The 19,921-nt window shown below is 48.8% G+C and overlaps 1 protein-coding gene across 1 annotated transcript in view; it reads left to right on the plus strand.

Annotated features, from left to right (window-relative positions):
- Window positions 1-1,955: 1,955 nt before the first annotated feature.
- SH3RF1 (SH3 domain containing ring finger 1) overlaps window positions 1,956-19,921 on the plus strand; it is a 205,131-nt gene continuing 187,165 nt past the window's right edge. The window contains exons 1-2 of the mRNA XM_077144597.1: window positions 1,956-2,055; window positions 3,561-4,047. Coding sequence (XP_077000712.1) covers window positions 3,655-4,047 — 393 coding nt within the window. The 5' untranslated portion in view covers window positions 1,956-2,055; window positions 3,561-3,654. The remainder of the gene's footprint in view (window positions 2,056-3,560; window positions 4,048-19,921) is intronic.

Consider the following 19,921-nt stretch of genomic DNA (forward strand, 5'->3'; position numbering starts at 1 on the left):
AGGAAGTTAACCTCTCTGAGCATCAGTTTTTAATAGGTGTAAATTGGCATTAATAATACTTGAGCTGTTTATTGGCTGTGATCTTCCAGGCATTTGCACAGTTCCAGATGCTGAGGGATGGACCTGGGCTGAGCGGTTTCAGAACACCTGTTATTTATTGGATTAAAAATTCTTCCTCCGGTTCATTCCTTCCCTCTTCTTCCTCAGCTCAAATGCATGTGTATTTGTTTGCTGGCTTCCAAAAGAGGGGAAAGTGAGCTATTATTTTTAGTGTTCATACAATAGGAGAGCATTGTCAATCTATTCAGAACAAAGTTGTGGAAGGTTTACATACGGGGTTGCTGTGAAGATTTAATCAGCGTATGTAAAATGTTTATTAGGGTTTCTGCCATTAAATGATTGACCAATCATTGTTAGTTGTTATAATTTTTTTCTTACTTCAACGATTCTCCTCTGTTCTGGATAGTTTAATGTTTGGCCCTGGATTAAGATTAGAAGATATTCTAAGACTCTTCTTCATACGGTGGCCCTGGTTGGTGGCCCAGCAGGGACTGCTTGCATCATCCCCCGTAGCCCTTACTTTCTCCTAGTTTCTGCACTTTTGAGAAAGGGCATCTGGGATGACTTTTAAAAAGTGGATGGTAGCTGTAAATAAAGAAACGACAACTGAGATCAATGACAATAATTAAAGGGAATCTGAAAGCCAACCTCAAACCCTATGGACATCATCTTTTTCAAAACTACATTTCAGAGTTGACAGATGTGTGCCTGCGGCCACCAAACGGGGTTCCAGGGCTGGCGACGCTGGACGCCAGCCCGGCTCAGGGTCAGGGCCGCCTCCCCGCGCACCTGCGGCCGGACGCGGACTCCTCTGTCCGGGGCGGGGCTGGCACGGCCGCCAGGTCTCGGCCTCCGGCCGGCACCACTCACCTGCCCCTCTCTCTCCTCCCCTCTGCTTCTCGGTGAGCAGCCGCCCAAGCGGGCTCGGATTTGGGGGCGGCCTGAGCGGGGGCGGAGGCAGGGGGCCACGGGCAGCCGCGAACCCGGAAACGGGTGGCGGCGGATCCAGGCGGGGCTCCCGGACCTCGGTGACCCTCGGTCCTCACGCAGCGGGCCGGCGGCGAGCGCCCTCCAGGCCGGAGCGGACGCGCAGGACGGGCCCGCCCCCGGCCCCTCCCCGGCCCGCCGAGGAGTCCGCGCGGGCCGGGGCGGGAGAGGGGCGCGGCCGGCTCGGCTCCTCCTCCTCCCGCCGCCGCCACCCGCGCGCTTGCCTTTGCCCGGCATTTCCCGCGGGACCAGCGCCCGCCTCACCGCCGCCCCCCGCCCGGGCCCGCTCCCGGGGCTCCGGCCCGCTCCGCCGCTGCCATCGCCGCCCCAACCCCGGCCACGCCCGCGCAGGTATCTCGGCGGGGTGGGGAGCGCGGGGAGGGGCGCCCCGCCCCGGTGCGGCGCCGTGTGCGTGTGCGGGGCCGCCCCTCGCGCCCCGGGCGCCGCTGCGATCCGGCCTTCTCCTCCCCCTCCTCCCTCTCCCCCTCCTCCCTCTCCCCCTCGTGCTCCTCCTCCCCCTCCTCCCCCCTCGTGCTCCTCCTCCCCCCTCCTCCCTGCCCCCCTCGTGCTCCTCCTCCCCCTCCTCCCTGCCCCCCTCGTGCTCCTCCTCCCCCTCCTCTCCCCCCTCGTGCTCCTCCTCCCCCCTCCTCCCTGCCCCCCTCGTGCTCCTCCTCCCCCTCCTCCCTGCCCCCCTCGTGCTCCTCCTCCCCCTCCTCTCCCCCCTTGTGCTCCTCCTCCCCTCTCCCCTCTCGTGCTCCTCCTCCCCTCTCCTCTCCCCCCTCGTGCTCCTCCTCCTCCCCCCTCCTCCCCCTCCCCCTCCCCCTCGTGCTCCTCCTCCTCCTTCCTCCTCCTCCTCCCCCTGCCTCTCTGGGCCTCGGCGGCGGCGGCGTGCGAGCGCCGGGCGGGCGGCCGGGAGGAGCGCGCGGCGCGGGGTCCTGCGAGCGGGAGGCGACGGGCGCTCGGGCTCGGTCCGGAGCCGCGAACAAAGAGGAGGAGCCGGGGCGCGAGGTAGGCGCGGCGGGCGCCCGGGGCTGCGCCTCCTGCCCGTGCTGCTCGGCGCTCGGCCGCCCTCCGCCTTCTCCCGGGCCGCCGCCGGGCTGGGTCGGGCCCCCGGGGCCGCCGCGCGCATACCCGCGCTGCCCCTCCGGCCCTCGGGGACGTTTCATGGGGCCGAGTTTCGCAACTTGGAGGCTGCGCATTTCTAAGTCCTTAAAACTTCGGCAGTCGTAGGTGCGGGTGGGCGTGGGTGTGGGTGGGTGTGGGTTTGTGCTGGGCCTGAGGAAGAGAGGCGAAGATGAGGCTTCTGAATGCGCCCCTCGGTGAGGGAGCGGCGGCCGCGTGCGGACCCCGCCTGCCTGAGCCGTCGCCACCTGGCGCGCGGGAGAGGGGTGCCGGGCACCCGGCAGCCCGCACCCGGCACCCCGCACCGCGCAGCCCGGCACCCCGCAGCCCGCACCCGGCACCCCGCACCCTGCACCCCGCACCGCGCAGCCCGGCACCCCGCAGCCCTGCACCCGGCAGCCCGCACCCGACACCCCGCACCCGACACCCCGCACCCGACACCCCGCAGCCCCGCACCCGACACCCCGCAGCCCCGCACCCGACACCCCGCAGCCCCGTACCCGAGCACCCCGCAGCTCGCCCTGCTTCCCGACAAATGGCTGCCCCTGTTTCCACCAAAATCCCGCCACCCCTTTCCAGGTGCTAACGTTTACCTGGATTTTGGTGGGGGAAGGCGGCGCAGGAACTGCTCGGAATGGTTTTTCCTGAGCGACCCATTTCCATAATATGCTCACAGTTTTCACTCCGGCATTCCATTGTCAAATTCCTTTGCTGGTGATTTTGCCAGATTTTGTGAATGGGTTTAGGACAGGCAGCTCAGAAATCCGATTCAGGGCTTGCCAGCCAGTCCTTGGAAGGTTGCTTCTATATTTCAGCCGCCTTCAAGCAGCTCCTGTCCTTGGATTATCAGCCTTCAGCCCTTTCTGGTTGGGCACGATTAAACCCGAGTTCTCGCCTTAGGGCCAGTGAGAGACATATGTAAATATTGGGTCATTTACTACTAGCCGTCTAGTGAGGTGGGGTTTCTTAAACACTAAAGAGGCTTGAAATTTGGGAGCTTCATTAGATTTAAAAGTAATTTCAGCTCGAGGAAGCTTTCATTTGCTTCTGGTCACTTTCTCATGAGTTGAGGACTTTATTAAAGCAGCTGATTATCACTGTGAGAGCCGAAGAAATTATGTTCTTTATTGCATTTCAATAATCCTATTTGTTGGAGGAATCCTGATTAGTACTTGACAGCCATTTCTGAACTGTGAACTCCTAAATATCTTTGGGAATTAATTTTGAATTGTTTAAAAAGCCTGTTTTGTTTTTCAATTGTTGACTTGGGGGTTTAGGGATCACATTCCAAAGTGGAGCTACACTGTTCAATTTTGGTTCTTGGCTTGTCTGTGAACTTTTATCTTCAAATGGTAATACAGACTTGTGTCTCTTCTCCTTTCTCTCCCCAGAGCAAGTTCTGAAATGGATGTTACATGACTCACTCGAAGGGGTGCCCACTGCTAGGAACATCGCTGCGGCTTTGTCCCGGTGAACCAGATAAAGATGGATGAATCGTCCTTGCTGGACCTTCTGGAGTGCCCTGTGTGCCTAGAGCGGCTGGATGCTTCTGCGAAAGTCTTGCCCTGCCAGCACACGTTCTGCAAACGATGTTTGCTGGGGATTGTGGGCTCCCGCAATGAGCTCAGGTGCCCAGAGTGCAGGACGCTCGTGGGCTCGGGGGTGGAAGAGCTTCCGAGTAACATCCTGCTGGTCAGACTTCTCGACGGCATCAAGCAGAGGCCTTGGAAGCCCGGCCCTGGAGGAGGCAGTGGGGCCAGCTGCCCGGGTGCGCTGCGGGCCCAGGGCAGTGCCGTGGCCAGCTGTGGCTCCAAAGACCCTCCGAGCTCCCAGGGCGGCCAGCAGCCACGGGGACAGGCCTGGAGTCCCCCGGCGAGGGTGAGTAGCCTGCACAGGCCGGGAGGTCCATAGTTTTCTCTCTGCTCTTCAGTTGGATGTATTCTCAGCTTGTTGGTGAAAGGCCACCGTTACTGCCTCAGGATCTTTCCTTTTTTATGATGATATGGGCTATAAAAAAATAAGTAAATGGAAATTATTAAGGTTTTCTTGTTTTTAAAGTTCTCTCTAGATAATCTCTTAGCTTTTAAGATAAAATTTTCTGAAAGGTAGCAATTATTCACTGAAATGTAATGCGCAGGAATTTCTGGGTCATTTTAAAATGGAAGTTTGGTATTATTTCACCCTTTGGCAGAATTAGGAGCGTCACAGTTCTGCGTGTTTGTGTACATATGTCTATATGTGTTGAAATGTGTGTGTCTAAACCATAAGTAGGAAAATAGAGCCCTAATTTTTATAAATGGCTTGGAGCCATTTTATTGGTTTTATGAATGCACAGTACAGAGTTTACTGGTTGGAGGATTCTTAGCAAATCGTGGGCAGAGGTTTCAGAGTTTCGTTGCTGTAGCAACGATTGTCATTCAGGACTATACTTAAAAGCGGCAGGCAGTCTAGTCTTAGGGGCTTTTACAGGGAGTGAAATGAAATGTTTCTATCAAAATGATTTTCTTGAGTTTTGGGCTTGGGCTGAAGTAATTTTTAAGTGAAGGTCATATTTGAACAGTAACCACAACTTAAATATCCAGAAAGTGAGTACTGGTTTTCTGAATAGATCTAAATTATGCTATGTGTGATGTCTCCACAGAGGGCTTTTCTGAGTTTGGTAAAACTGAAGATGGTCATGGGGGTCAGATAATTAAAGCAGTTCCATTCTTGTTGGAAGAAGCAATTTTGATAATTTGTCCAACTGGTAACATCCATTTTTAAAGAACAGTTCATCAGGATGAGAACATTTTTTCAAATATTCCCAGTGAATACTCAAAACTGACTGCTTTGACTTACTGCAGGAACTACCCACCGGCATGGCATGAGAAGATCTAAAGTCACAGATGTAGACATCAGACAGCTGCCTCCTTATACACAATCCCTTCTCGAGAGTTCGTCTTTCCCAAATGACATCAAGAACATAGATCAGTAGATGTAAAGTATATAAAGCTTTTCAATAGCAAGAGAAGAGTTCATCACTAGACTGTCAGATTTATTTCGATTCATATTTGATATTTTTTTAAAGACAATGACAACTTTTGGGTTAGATTTTTTTTTTTTTTGTATTTAAAGCTCAGATGCGGGGAAAACATACCTTGATCGTCTTATAGCACTTTTCTTAGATGTCCTTTATTTCATGGGGTTTATTTGGTGCCTTGGTTAGTGTATATGGACTGATGAGTATTTTAACTTCAGAAGCTGTAATCAAGTCGATCATTTCTGAGATACCTAGTCTAGTGTGCTCAGCTTTATGAAGAGGCGGATTGCTTCCCTGGAAGGGTTTTTGTTTCCCTGTTGACTAGACCGCCAGGCATAGCTTCTGGCTATGAATGGAAACGTCTTAGTTGTTGACACGCTGCCTTACCTGTGCTGAGGAATGCAATGAATGTTTGATCCCTGATAAAAAGGAATTTAAGAAGAGGGCTTAAGCTTTCAGCTTCACATCCTTTTAAGTTTTCTTTCTGGCATACAAATTGACTGTGTAATGCTGTCTTATTAACTCGGATTTATCTGAATGCTAAGCTCCCTAAATTGAACTGCACTTAGGTAAATTCTTTTTAGATTTTGATGATATAAGTTTTGTATGATTTTTTAGTTATATGATTTTCCTAATTTACATCATATATCATTAGCAGGGGAAAAATTACTTGCCTAGAAGACAGACTGGAGGCTTGTAACTGGGAAAGAATAACTGAGGTGGAGAAAACAGGAGAGAAGTCTGAAAACAGCAGTAACAAGCAAAGAAACCCATTCTGTAGTCTGACTGGACGCAGCCTTTCTCTCATCTAAATCACCCTCTCAGGGGCACTTACGGGCACCTTTTTGCTTTCAAGTATTGACAACAGCTCTAGGCGTCAGTCTGAGTGCCTGGAAAATGAGAGGGCATGTCTAGAAAATGCTCCTTCCGGAGAAGGAAGAAATCCTTATCATAGAGGTCCGCAGAGGTTGTGATGTGCTGTGTTTGACCGGTCTTGGGTGAGAGTGAATGCTGATAAGTCTTAGACGTGTGTTCTCTCCCTCAGATGCCCCAGGGAGACCCGCATGTTGTCGAGCTGAAAGTGAAAACAGGTGGATGCTGCTGCAGGTTATTCGTTTGTTCTGTGTTCCCTTCGAAGTGTCACCATGTGGTTCCTCGAGCATTTAGCCAAGGTAGACGGAGGCTTCTCAGCAGACCCGAGCATTTACAATGTGCGACGCATTTCTTGTTTCCAGAATTTTAGTGTTTCCTGCCCAATATGAAGGAGAACGTGAAAGAGTGTTGGGTTGGAGTCAGCACTGAGAAACCTCAAACTGTCAGTTCTTCTCAAGTACAGACTTTCTGTTGGTTTTCGGCCAAAGTCAGGCAGTGACGTGGGATGCAGGAAGGGGTGACTGCAGATTCTGTTTTAATGGGCTGCAAAATGTAACTGCTGAAGAGGGACAGCGGTTTTTTTTTTTTGTTCTTGTTCGTTTAGTTGGTTGTTTTTTGTGCAAAATTAGATGTGGGAAACATTTTAAAGTGGTTCCTACAGAATCATGAAATAGAATAGCAACATTTCCATATCCCGTGTGTGGTTCCATTGGTTTAAGATCTGTTACTGTCTGAATGTGTAGCTGTCTGTCTAGGGTAACAAGGCAGTATCATTGAAGCATTTCACATGGCTTCTTCCTCAGAGTGAATTTATTCAGTAAAAATAGATCACGTGACCACTGATTTACACTGATTTACACTTCTTTTATTCTTTTCTTTATTTAACAAATAGTTATTAAGTATGGGCCAGGTGCCCGGCAGCCGCTGGCTGTTCAGTGTGATAACAACGACAAGCCGGAGGCAGATCACGCTTCTGGTCCTGCTTCTGGAACAGACTGCGGGCGGCCAGGGCAGCGCGGGAGGCAGGCACGAGGCGGGCACGAGGTGGCCAGGCCAGCGCGGGAGGTGGGCACGAGGTGGCCAGGGCAGCGCGGGAGGTGGGCATGAGGCAGCCAGGGCAGTGCGGGAGGCGGGCATGAGGTGGGCACGAGGCGGCCAGGGCAGCACGGGAGGTGGGCACGAGGCGGCCAGGGCAGTGCGGGAGGCAGGTACGAGGTGGGCGGGAGGCGGGCACAAGGTGGCCAGGGCAGTGCGGGAGGCGGGCATGAGGTGGGCATGAGGCGGCCAGGGCAGTGCAGGAGGCAGGCACGAGGCGGGCACAAAGCGGACACGAGGCAGCCAGGGCGCGTGGGAGGTGGGCACGAAGCGGGCACGAGGTGGCCAGGGCAGCGCGGGAGGCGGGCACGAGGTGGGCATGAGGCTACCAGGGCAGCGCGGGAGGCGGGCATGAGGCGGGCACGAGGAGGCCAGGGCAGTGCGGGAGGCAGGTACGAGGTGGGCATGAGGCGACCAGGGCAGTGTGGGAGGCGGGCACGAGGTGGGCATGAGGTGACCAGGGCAGCGCGGGAGGCGGGCACGAGGAGGCCAGGGCAGTGCGGGAGGCAGGTACGAGGCGGGCACGAGGCGGCCAGGGCGCGTGGGAGGCGGGCACGAGGCGGCCAGGGCAGCGTGGGAGGCGGGCACGAGGCGGGCACGAGGCGGCCAGGGCAGTGCGGGAGGCGGGCACAAGGCGGGCACGAAGTGGGCACATGGCGGCCAGGGCAGCGCGGGAGGCGGGCACGAGGCGGGCACATGGCGGCCAGGGCAGCGCGGGAGGCGGGCACGAGGTGCACCCCGGCAGTGGGGCATGTGTGTAAATTAAACGAGGGAGAGCTGGGAGAGGGGTCGGAGAGGGACCCGTGTGTAGTGCGAGGTGAGTGTGTGTGGTCTTCCCGAACTTCCTGAGGAAGAGGCAGTAGGGCTGAGGTCTTGAGATGGGTAGATACTGATGGGAGAGGGGGCCCGGGCAGGGGAGGGCAGCGGGGAGGAGCATTCCCAGGACCCTGACTGCAGTGGGAGGGGGACGCTCTAGGAGGAGCTGGCAGAGGTGAGTGTGAGAGGGACAAGGGTCAGAGACAGAAGATGAGACCCCCCCAAGTGTGAGAGTGTGTAAGGGGCACATGCCAAGAGCCCCCAGGACCAGGTGGGGTTAAGGGCCGCGCGAGAGTCTGGAGGGCAAGTGTTTTATGTTGGGGAGTGGAAGGAAACGTGGGACGGAGACGCTCAGCAGGGTTTGGAACAGAAGCGGGATTGGAGCTGGTGTCAGAGGATCGAGGGATGGAGAGGAAGATGGCGCATGCTGGGGCCGGGGCACGTGTCCCCTTCCACCGCACATGCTGAGTCTCCGGCTTTCTCTGTGGCCCACAGTCGTGCCTCCTTCATTTCCCTTCCAGCACTGCTGGGCGCGGCCTGCTCTGGACCGTGAATCCCTGCAGCTGCCTCTTGGTCCTCGACCCGTCTCTTCAGTCCTGTTTTCCCGGAGCCCCGCCGCGGTCCAGCCCTGCTGTGTCCTTCTGAGGTTGAGTAAACTTTGTGAGCGTGTCCAGCCCTGCTGTGTCCTTCTGAGGTTGAATAAACTTTGTGAGCGTGTCCAGCCCTGCCATCCCTTTTAGCCCAATTGCTCAGATCGCCTGGCGCCCATGCCTTCATCAGCTGAACAGGCGTGTTGCAAGAAAATTGAGGATTATCTGATGGTATACCAGATGGGAAGGCTTTGGGCAGATGGGGGAGGAGATGTTGGGAGGGGGGGATTATGACCACTCCTTTCTTACCCTGGCAAGTGGGATTCTCCCAGAACTGCAGTCTGGAGAGGGGGCTTGACTGGACTCAGCGGGGTTGAAGGCATTCCCCAGAGCAAAGGCAGGAGGGAGAGACGTGGAGGGAGGATGGGGGCTAAGGACAGGTTGTTCCAGGTAGCGTGGAAAGCGGCTGCTGGCTCTGCCCCGTGCAGCATCTCCGACCCCCCGTCCGTGAGCGGAGCACCCGTGGGCGCCTGACGGGCTCGCTTAGTCTGTGCCAGGACAACACTGGCATTACTGCGTGTTTCTGTGAAAAAACACCTTCCATCTTGGGGCGTTAAAGACAGAAACAGCAGTAGGCAGCGTCTAGAGCAGCATTAGACCATGGGCTGAGACACAGTGCGACAGGGTGATGCGTTCCTGTTGACTGTGCAAAGGGGGGAGATCGAGCGTGGCCTGGAGTGGCCAGGGGCCTCACAGGATACCCCCGAGGTGTGGACAGTCGGTGCCAGCACTGTCAGGGGAGGTGACGTCTCTGGGCGGCTGCTGCGAGGGCCTGAGGGGACATTTACTAGGATGGTTTGGGTGAGGTTTAGAGTGGCTGAGTCACTTAGACGTCGACTCGCCTCGTGCGTGTGTCTCTGTGGAAGTGCCAAACACTGTGCATTGCAGATACTCTTCCTTGGCTTGTCATTTCATCCCTGTCCCTGCCCCGCCCTCGTGTCCACCTTGCCTCTCACTGAGGTCCTGAGCCAGGGTCAGCGGGGAGGGCCAGGGCTGAGACGTGGGGTGGACACGCGGAGGGGAGGGTTGGGAGCTGGTGTGACTGTCGGTAGTGAATGAAACGGGAATGCTTATCAATCTGTTTTTATATCACATACAAGTGTTGTGTAATTATCATCTTGTAATTTTCATGACAACTTACTGAGATTAAGAATTATTATTTGAAAAATTAAAACAATTGTGAATTTCAAAATTGGAGCCTAAAAACATTCCTGTAAAAAAACAACAGTATAGACGTATATGGTATAATGTCTGGATATCCTTCTAGATCTTTTCATATACTTTATATGTGTATGTATGTAGGTTTTTTTTGTCTTTTTACATAAATAGGATTTCATACTCTACATTTTTTATGACTTGCTGTCTCATTTAATATACTTGGGAAATCTTTCCACATCTGAGCATATAGATCTACCTCATTTAAAAAAAAAAAAGAAACATATGTAAATGAAATGTATTGTGTGCACAGAAAAGGGCATATGTTGTAAGTGTAAAACTCATTTAATTATAAGCTTCATTATGTTTTAATGACTGCCTAGTGTTTTTCTTCTTCTTTTCATAAAGGTAATACGTGCTCATGGTAAAATTTAATGGTAGAAAGTATGTAAAGTACAAAATGCAAGGCTTTCCCATCTGTCCCCCTCTCTGTCCATAATCCACCAGAGTGGTCACTGTGAAGGAATTTTTTGTTTTCTTCCATAAAAAAAAGAAAAGAGATCGCGTCACATGATACATGATATTCTGCAACTTGACTTTTTCTGTTGAATGGCACATCTTGGACAGCTGTCCACTTCTGCCTGCGTTGACCCACAGGAAGGCATTGTTAGCCTCTTCTCGTCGTGTGGGTGGGAAAACGAGGCTGGCAGGGATGAAACGGCTCCCGGGCCTCGGGGCTGGCGGGGACAGAGGTGGGACTCCAGCCAGGGTCTCTGCTCCCAGGACCCTCCTTCCCTCCTCCTACCCACTTAGGCGCAGAGACGCTGCTGGGCCTGGCTGCTTGCGGCAGGGGACGCTTTCCTCCGTTGTCACTAGCAGAGGCCCTTCTTGTCTCACTGTCCTGGCTACAGGTATTTCCTGATGAAAAGGGGACGAAATGAAACTCATGCACCTTGAGAGTGAGCCCGGAAACCAGACCTTTAGCTTGGTGTGTGGAAGGGCTTTGGTGAGGGGACTGCTTCTGACCCCTGGTTCCAGCACGGCCCCAGCTGACTGCGTGCCTGGCTTCATTTCCTCAGCACAGAAGTGCAGAGCCCGTGGGTCCCCAGGTTCCATGCCGGGTGGAGGAGAGGGGGGCAGCGCAGTTCGCGTCTCCTTTGACGCTTCTGAACCTTTCTAGGGTCTGGTAATTGTAGGTGTTCAGATGAGGTTCTAGAATGAATGAATGAAGTGAATTCTAATCACGCTGTAGGGATCCTTAGCTGTGTATTCTCTCAGCAGTATTTGTGTGCTTACCCCCTTTCTTAGGGCTGTGTCTCCACAGTCTGCAAAATAGGGATAATACTTGCTTTGCCTTTAATAAGTTATCTTGTGAATAAATGTAAGAATGGATGCATAAACATTTTGAAAATGATGAAGTCTGTAAAAATGGATGTGTTATAATTTGATCGTTATATAACTTATTGGTCTTCCTCAATAGGGAATTTAATGTCATTTCCATTTGGGTGATGCCTCGAATTCCTAAAAAGACCAATAAATTAAATGTTTTATATATAAAAAAATACATTTCAAAGCCCGTAAAATGGATGTGGTGTTTGGATGTAGACCTGCACAGAATGGGGCCTGAGTGGTCATTCTGGTCCCTGATGATTGTCCATTCCCTTGGGCTGTCCTGGGGAGGGGTTCTTTGCCCATTTCCCCCGCATGTATCACTGCCCCCCTGTGCCCCTCCCTCCCTCAGCCCTCGTTCATATTTCTCCTCTTCCTTTCTGCAAGAAGGCTCTGCAACGTAGACCCCTCACTCTCTCTCAGGTTTTACTAGGAAGAGGATGGATATCTACACATCCTTTTTTTTCGGTTTTCAGGGATGTCTGAAAGTGATAACGTTAAAAAGAAAAAATCTGGCCCTTAACCATCCTTTTTAAAAAAAATTTTTATTAATAAATCAGCATACAATATGAACATTCTTTTTTTCATCACATAGTTGCATATTCATCATCATGATAATTTCTTAGAACATTTGCATCAATTCAGAAAAAGAAAACAAAAAAATTCACATACCATACCCCTTACTCTTCTCTTTCATTTCAATCTACTATATTTATTTTAACATTTGTTCCCCCTGTTATTTATTTTTATTCCATATGTTTTACTTGTCTGTTGATATGGTAGTTAAAAGGAGCATCAGACACAAGGTTTTCACAATCACACAGTCACATTGTGAAAGCTATATCATTATAAAATCATCTTCAAGAAACATGGCTACTGGAACACAGCTCTACATTTTCAGGCAGTTCCCTCCAGCCTCTCCGTTACATCTTAACTAAAAAGGTGATGTCTACTTAATGCGTTAAGAACAGCCTCCAGGATAACCTCTCAACTCTGGAATCTCTCAGCCATTGACACTTTATTTTGTCTCATTTCGTTCTTCCCCCTTTTGGTCAAGAAGGTTTTCTCAGTTCCTTGATGCGGAGTCCCAGCTCATTCTAGGATTTCTGTCCCACGTTGCCAGGAAGGTCCACACCCCTGGGAGTCATGTCCCACATAGACAGGGGAAGGGCGGTGAGTTTGCTTGTCGTGTTGGCTGAGAGAGATAGACCACATCTGAGCAACAAAAGATTAACCATCCTTTTTGTGGTCCTGGCAGTTTCTAACCGAGAGAAGGGCAGCTGTACACAGAGCCTTTGTACAGCTCGGTGTGTGAGCAGCTCTAGGGGGTAGCTGGGAAGGGGGAAAAAAGTGAGAGGTAGGACGATGTGCAAATTAATTTGTAAGTGACATTAAATATAGTGCAGGAAGACAAGGACTGTCAGGGTTGAGCGTTTTTGCGTTAACCTAAGGAAATTAAAAATTCCTTCATATGTTTTCGCAAGAAAAAATCCTTTTGCTGCATTTTTACTGTTTATTTTTAGCAGTGAGTGAAGAGGAGTGAATTTTCATTTCTTTAAAATGTAATGTAGTGAATGGTCCTAAACAGTGAAGAATTACACAGAAATGAAATTTGAAGTTTGTTTTAGGATACTCCATATCCAGATTTTAATATATCTGAGGCACCCCCACCTCCCCCATGTAATATCAACAGAATAAGAGTGTCAGTTGGACATCAAACAGCCCTGGCATTTTTATTACGTTCCTGGAAGTATGTTTGAGTGCTAGTGTTTGAACTTTGAACATATTAGCCATGTGACAAGGAAATTCAATTCCTATAGAGCTAAACACATTCTTAAATTTCTGATTATATAACTTCTTAGTTTTTACATCTCCTTAAAGAGCCTTAAAAGTTTGCAAAACGTTAGAATACATAGATTAAACATTAATATATGTAATAAAATTAAATTTCAAACCTTAAATTTTTATTTGCTCAACTTACTCAAGATGACATTTAGTTAGCAAATCTCTTTGTTTTCTCTGTTATTCAGCTTGTCTTTTAGACAGTCTTTGATGAATTATTTCCAGTCTTTTACGTGCTCCTACTCTTTTCCCCCAAAGTTGAGCACAACCGAAGAGCTTAAGTCTATAAGGCCAAGTGTTTTTGCTATCTTTGGTGGGCCTGTATATTTTCTGTCTTATTAGTGTTAGCGCTTTCGTTTTTCTGTCTTTACTCGTTTTTATTAAACAAATCCAAAATATTAGGAGGTACTGAAAAGTGCTCACACTGCTGTACAAAGATGTTGATGTTAAGGACACTGAAATATTGATTGGAAAAGGCACCATCATGTGGCGTCTTGAAGTGTTTACATATCAGTTGTTCAGAGTCCAAATCTGGCACCACGGAAGTGTGGGGTCTCGGCATATGAGGCGTGAAAACGTGTGATGTGTGAAGTTGAGGATTGCCTTTGGTGAATGATGGTGGAGACGTAGTTTCTACTCCTGGGTTTGTTGTGTGTGTGAAGTATAACATATATACAAAAGTGCAATAAATTTCAAAGCACACCGCAGCAGTTGGTTATAGAGCAGATTTCAGAGTTTGGCATGGGTTACAATTCCACAGGTTTAGGTTTCTCCTTCTGGCTGCTCCAAGACACTGGAGACTACTCCTGTCTTTTTATTTTAGGCAAGTGATTATCATGGTTGCCTCTTTTTAAAACAAGGATTTCTTCGTATCTAAGTTCTTTTCTAGCCTGGATAGTTTTGAGATAATTCCTCTTCAAAGGCCAACTTGATATTGAACATTTGGAACTTCTCTCTGGTGTCTGGATATCATCTTGGTGTGATGAATTCCCTCTTACAAATCACCATGGGCGCCAGTCGCTCATCTGCCCACACTGGGCCTGCCACGGACCCCCTGGGGATGGTAGATAATCTCTGCTTAGAGGTGAGATTGAACAGAGAGAGAAGCAAGGACCGCTCGGGGGCCTGGTCTAGGAACATGCTCTGGTGGGACTGGTTTGCTTGAGGAACCTCTTCTGCCTGAAGTTATCTCCTGTTACCATAGATGCGGGACCATGTAGTTTAGCCTCTACTCTCGGACGGCTTTACGAGTGAGAGGTGGGGACCTGCCAGTTTGATGGTTTTGCATCAGGCAGACGTGCCTCTCCCACTTGTTCGCGGTGTGTTCTCGCGAAGGTCCTGCCTCAGCCAGATGTCTTCACTGGTAAGGTGGGGAAGGTCTGCATCCTGGAGCCGAGAGGGTTCTGCGAGATAAGGAATCTCAAGTGTGCACGACCTAGGGAGTGCTCATGAATGCTAGTGCTTCTGCTTCCTCTTTCCCAGGGTTAGAGCCTGTGCCGCCACGTCTGCGTTACCCTGAGGTCGGCCTGGGTGCGTGTCGAGACCTGTCAGTTAGCATTCATGATGCTAAAGCCAGCGGACGTTTCTTTCACTTGTCCAGCCAGGTTAGGGTTTAGACTTTGGGACGTCAGCTGTTCATAACCCAGTGACGGTGCGGAGAGCTGCAGGCAGGTGCTGTCGTCCCATTCAGCCGCTGACCAGTCGTGTGACCCCAGTTGACCCTGCGTCTCTGACCTCGTCTGTGAAGGGGTAACAGCTCTCTAGTTTCTTCCTGTTCATATCTGTTCTAGTTTGCTAGCTGCCGGAATGCAGAATACCAGAGATGGAATGGCTTTTAAAAGGGAAATTTAATAAATTGCTAGTTTATAGTTCTAAGGCCAAGAAGATGTCCCAGTTAAAACAAGTCTATAGAAATGTCCAATCTAAGGCATCCAGGGAAAGATACCTTGGTTCAAGAAGGCCGATGATGTTCGGTGTTTCTCTCTCAAGTGAGAAGGCACATGGCGAACATGGTCAGGGCTTCTCTCTCAGCTGGAAGGACACATGGCGAATACGGCGTCATCTGCTAACTTCCTCTCCTGGCTTCTGGTTTCATGAAGCTCCCCGGGAGGCGTTTTCCTTCTTCATCTCCATAGGTCATTGGCTGGTGGACTCTGCTTCTCGTGGCTATGTTCTGCTCTCTCCAAATCTCCTGGCTTTCTCTCTTTCTGTTCTCTTTTATAGGATTCCAATAAACTAATCAAGACCCACCTGAATGGGTGGAGACGCATCTCTGTCTAATCCAGTTTAACAACCACTCTTCATTGAATTATGTCTCCAGGGAGATGACCTAATTATAGTTTCAGACATACAGTGCTGAATAGGAATGAGAAGAAACGGCAATCTTCAAAAAATGGGATTAAGATTAAAACATGGTTTTTCTAGGGTACATGCATCATTTCAAACTGGCACAGCACCCTACGATGGTAAACCTGTTTCAGTCGTACTCGCTGTATGTTATGCATCTGTGGCAGTGGGGAATTAATAGTTCAGTTTCTTTAAAATGCCTGTCTTTTGACTTAGTTCTTTTGCATACTATTGAAACAATGTACATCCTCTCTAAGATTTTTATAAGGAAAACGAGGTGTCCTTTCTGTTCTTTGTGCATCTTTTGAAATTAATGTCAGGAAACATTATTGTATCCTTGCATAGGTGTTTTCATGCCACTCTTTTGCAGACTTAAAAAAAAATTCCTTTGTACCCTCACTCTCCAGGCATATAAAGATGCTGCTGCTTCAGATATTGCCAGTTTATCCACATTTGATTATTTTTATATCTTGTATCTAGAGCAACTGAGTATTTGTATGACTAGAACCATATTTGCCTAAATAAATGCATTTATATGACTGAACATTTTGATGACGGCAGCAATAATAAAGAGCCATGCTCTGCTTTAACTTTTAATAAATTTATATATATTTTTAAGTGGAGCTTCTATTTGTAGTTAAAATGTTCACTTCCTAATTTGGTAGGATAAAAAAGGATACTAAGTGAACATTTTATGAAGATGATCATCTATTCTATTAAAAAGGATATCTTGAAAAAGACATTTCAAAAGCTTATTGGTAACTTAGTCCAGCATCTTTAATCTTCATAGTCAGGAAGTTCTTTTTTGTATTAAATACAAACCCCAGCCCTTAGAATTTAATCCCATTCGTCTTATCCTGTCCGTGCTGGAGAAGAAGCGTCCTTTGTACCCTCCCCTCATACCTGGCCGGCTGTCCTGAGCCCCGCCTCCTCCCTTGCTGTCTCTTACCTGGGCTGAATAACCGTGTTTCCTTTGCAGGTCCTCTTAGGACCTGTTTCCTAGTGTTTTAAGGATTTTAGTCGCCCTTCTTTGGAGGCTTCTCCCTTGCTTGGGTTCATGTCTGGAATGGCCTTTGCGTGGGCGTGCCACCCTGCAGGGGCTGTGGCCGGGAAGGGCTGCACGCCCCCAGCTCGCTGCCCTCGCCCATTCTGGCCTTGCTGGAGAAGTAGCTGGCCGCATTACGGAGGCATCCTTTGTTGGGGCTCTCCGATTTTCTGTCTCACTTCTTTTTACCTGGATAACCCTCCTCCCGTCATTTGATTGGGTAGGTTTTACTGCCTTCCCAGCTGAACTGCTTCCTGTTGTTGCTGTGAGGCTTATGGTATGTCAGTCTTTTGTGACTATCAATGGGAATTGAAAGATGCCGATCCCAAATGTTGTTTAACAGATATTTGTAATTGCATGGATGCTTGATCTGACACACAAATGTAACTTGTTCATTACATTTATTATGAGTATCTCCTGCCTGGTATTTGGTATTTAATTGTTCTCTAATGGTGTTTTAGTTGTCTCTCCTGTACTAAATTATAAGTAACTTGAGTGCTATAACCGTGTGTGTGTGTGTGTGTGTGTGCACGCTTACATGCGTGCACACACTGTGCGTGACCTCTTTCTTTCCTGTGGGAGAAGGTAGTAGGTTCTCAGTTCAGTAAATACTGTTGGGATAGATATAGTGGTTGCTCACATTTCAGAATCCCAAGCGCAGTTTGAACACACTCGTGTCTTCACTGCTGGATGCGCGTAACCACACGTCCGTTCTGGTGAGTTGAATCACATTCGTACTTCCATCCTTGAAGTCAGCAGTGAGAGTATTACCTGAAGGCTAGGCGGGCACTTGACTGTGATTGGCCCCGAGAATCAGTGCTCTGGAAGCGTCCCTTGAAACATTTGTGTTGTGTCCACCATGGCGGTCCAGAGGTCATATTTTCTTGGTTTATTAGAAAGAGTGGTCTGTCAAAGTGAATCATAAGCCTTATAAAGTAAAAATATGTGTTCCGTTATCTCCTGTCCCCAGGCACATCCTGCTGGCAGAGAGGAAAATGAAATAAATCTACTAGGCATCACCTGTCACAGTCATGTTGCTTTTTACCAAATACCTTGTGGTTTCTCTGCTTACAAATCTAATTTTGGAAGGAAAGTTTTGTGTGTAAGGCAGGCTTTCATTTGATGCGGCTCATGTATCTGCTGGGTGACTGCTGGGAAACCTGTCCCTCATGGAAGCACAGGTAACGATGTGGGCAGAGCAGCCCACAGTCTGAATCCCAGGACAGGCAGTGTGCACATTCACGATGACATGAGAATTCTGGAGATCGAAATGGGAAGGAGGAAGGAAAGGGCAGTGAAAAGAATAGCTTAGTCCCAGCACTTCCAGTCCTCGGATCAGAAGCCAGCTGGCCTGGGTCCCTGCGGTTCGGATTGCTTGGTGATTGCTGAGGCATCAGACACGTACCTGTGTGCACGGCGATACCTCGAGTTTTATTACTGCTCTCAGGAGGCTGAGCTATCCGATACCTACAAATAAATGACATTAGACCCACCTGACTTTTCATTATACATGAAAGAGAGTGGCAGAACTCAGGGAGTGACATGCTAGCTTGGCTTGGTAGCTTTAGCAGTGTGTCATGCTGTGCTTTCCAGGTATGCTGTGAGCAAAGGGCATTGTGTGGGACGAGTGGGACTGCTCCGTGACTATTTATGTAAAAAATGTGCATATGTTGTTATGGTTATTGAATTTTCTCCCTTGTGATCCTAGCTTTCTTTTTTTTCCCCTAGACTGAGAGGCAAGTTTATTTTTTTTTACGTTAACTTGATATGTGAATTTCGGAGCCTATCTCTGATAGTTTTTTTTTTTTTTTCCTTTTCCAAGTTAGTAGTATCAGGTCAATATCTGGGCAGAGGGCACTCATCACTAGCCATTAGCTAGGGTCTTGTCTTTGTTTAGCTGTGTGCATGCGGTAATGCACCAGTCTACCCTTCTCTTCTGAAGCTGTGAGTTTTTGGACAGTTTCGAATTTATTTAGCATGACTTGTTGAATTTTAGAGTGTACTCTAAATGTTGAAATGTGTATGAAAAAAAAGCTTGTTCTGTTGCTCCTGAATGAATCAGTCAGTTCATCAGCATATATTTATACTCTGCCTGGACTGAAAAGTCACTGTTTCTTTGGATTATTACCAGACACACTGATATATTAGGACAAAGAATAGAATGGGCGAAAGCTAGATTGTGCAAAAACGGATTTACAGTTTGTTTTGGTTTGCTAAAGCTACCGGAATGCAGAACACCGAAATGGATTGACTTTTGTACAGGGGATTTATTAAGTTACAAGTTACAGTTCTAAGGCCATGAAAATGTCCAAATTAAGGCACCACCATGAGGATGTGTTCAAGTTCAGGGTTTCTCTGTCACGTGGAAAGGCACATGGCAGAGATCTGCTGGCCCTTCTCTCCCTGGTTAGTTTCAAACGCTCTCCTAGTATCTCCAAGCATCTAGGCATCTGCCCTCTCTTTTGCCTCTGGTTCTCTCTTTCTCTCTCTGTGAGCTCTTTTAAGGACTCCAGTAAACTAATTCAGACCTACCTTTAATGGTCAGGTCCAAATCTCCATTGGAAATAAGATCCCACCCAAACAGGTCAGCCCTTGCAAGATTGGATTAGGACTAAAAGAACATGGCTTTTCTGGGGTACCTAGCTAGTTTCAAACCAGCACATTCCACACTTTGGACCCTAAAAGCCATGTTCTTCCATATACAAAATGCATTCATTCCATCACAGTATCACAAAAGCCTTAAACCATTTTGTAACAATACAGATACAATAACAACTCAAAAAAAGTGCAAAATTTCTTCAAAGTCAGTCACAGACATGGTCTGTCCAAGCCAAAATTCTCTGGCTGTGGACCGTTGAAACTCAGAACAAGTTATCTGCTGCCAATATACAAAGGAGGGACAGTCGTAAGATACATGTTCGCATTTCCTATTCAAGGTGGGGTTGCTTGCTGGAGCCCTTTAAGAGGGAACATTTTGGAAATGGCTTTAGCGCCAAAGGAACCAACAGAGCCCACACAGCCAGAGACAGTTGGAGATACAGAAAGATGTGCCTGGGGACGCATTTGAAGAAGCCTGGAGAGAAAGCTGCCAGACGTCCTCATGTGCCTTTCCAGCTGAGCAAAACACCCTGAATGTCATTGGCCTTCTTGAAGCAAGGTGTCTTTTCCTGGATGCCTTAATTTGGACATTTTTATAGGCTTAGAACTATAAACTTGGAACTTATTAAATTCTCCTTTTTAAAAGTTGTTCCAGTTCTGGCATATTGCATTCCAGCAGCCCATAAACTAACATAGTTCCCTTATCCATTTACAAAGCCATTCCAGCATTTTTGGTATTTGCAATTGCAGCACCCTACTGCTGTGATACTAAAATATGTTTTGGTTTGCTAAAGCTGCCATAGTACAGTATGCCAGAAATGGATTGGCTTTTATAAATACATTTTTAGGTCACTTATCTCACAAGTATGCAGAGTTCCTAATTATCGTCACCCATGCTGTTCTAGTTTGCTGGCTGCTGGGATG

Source organism: Tamandua tetradactyla, chromosome 26 (genome assembly GCF_023851605.1).
Source record: "Tamandua tetradactyla isolate mTamTet1 chromosome 26, mTamTet1.pri, whole genome shotgun sequence".
In the NCBI taxonomy this organism is placed as follows: domain Eukaryota; kingdom Metazoa; phylum Chordata; class Mammalia; order Pilosa; family Myrmecophagidae; genus Tamandua; species Tamandua tetradactyla.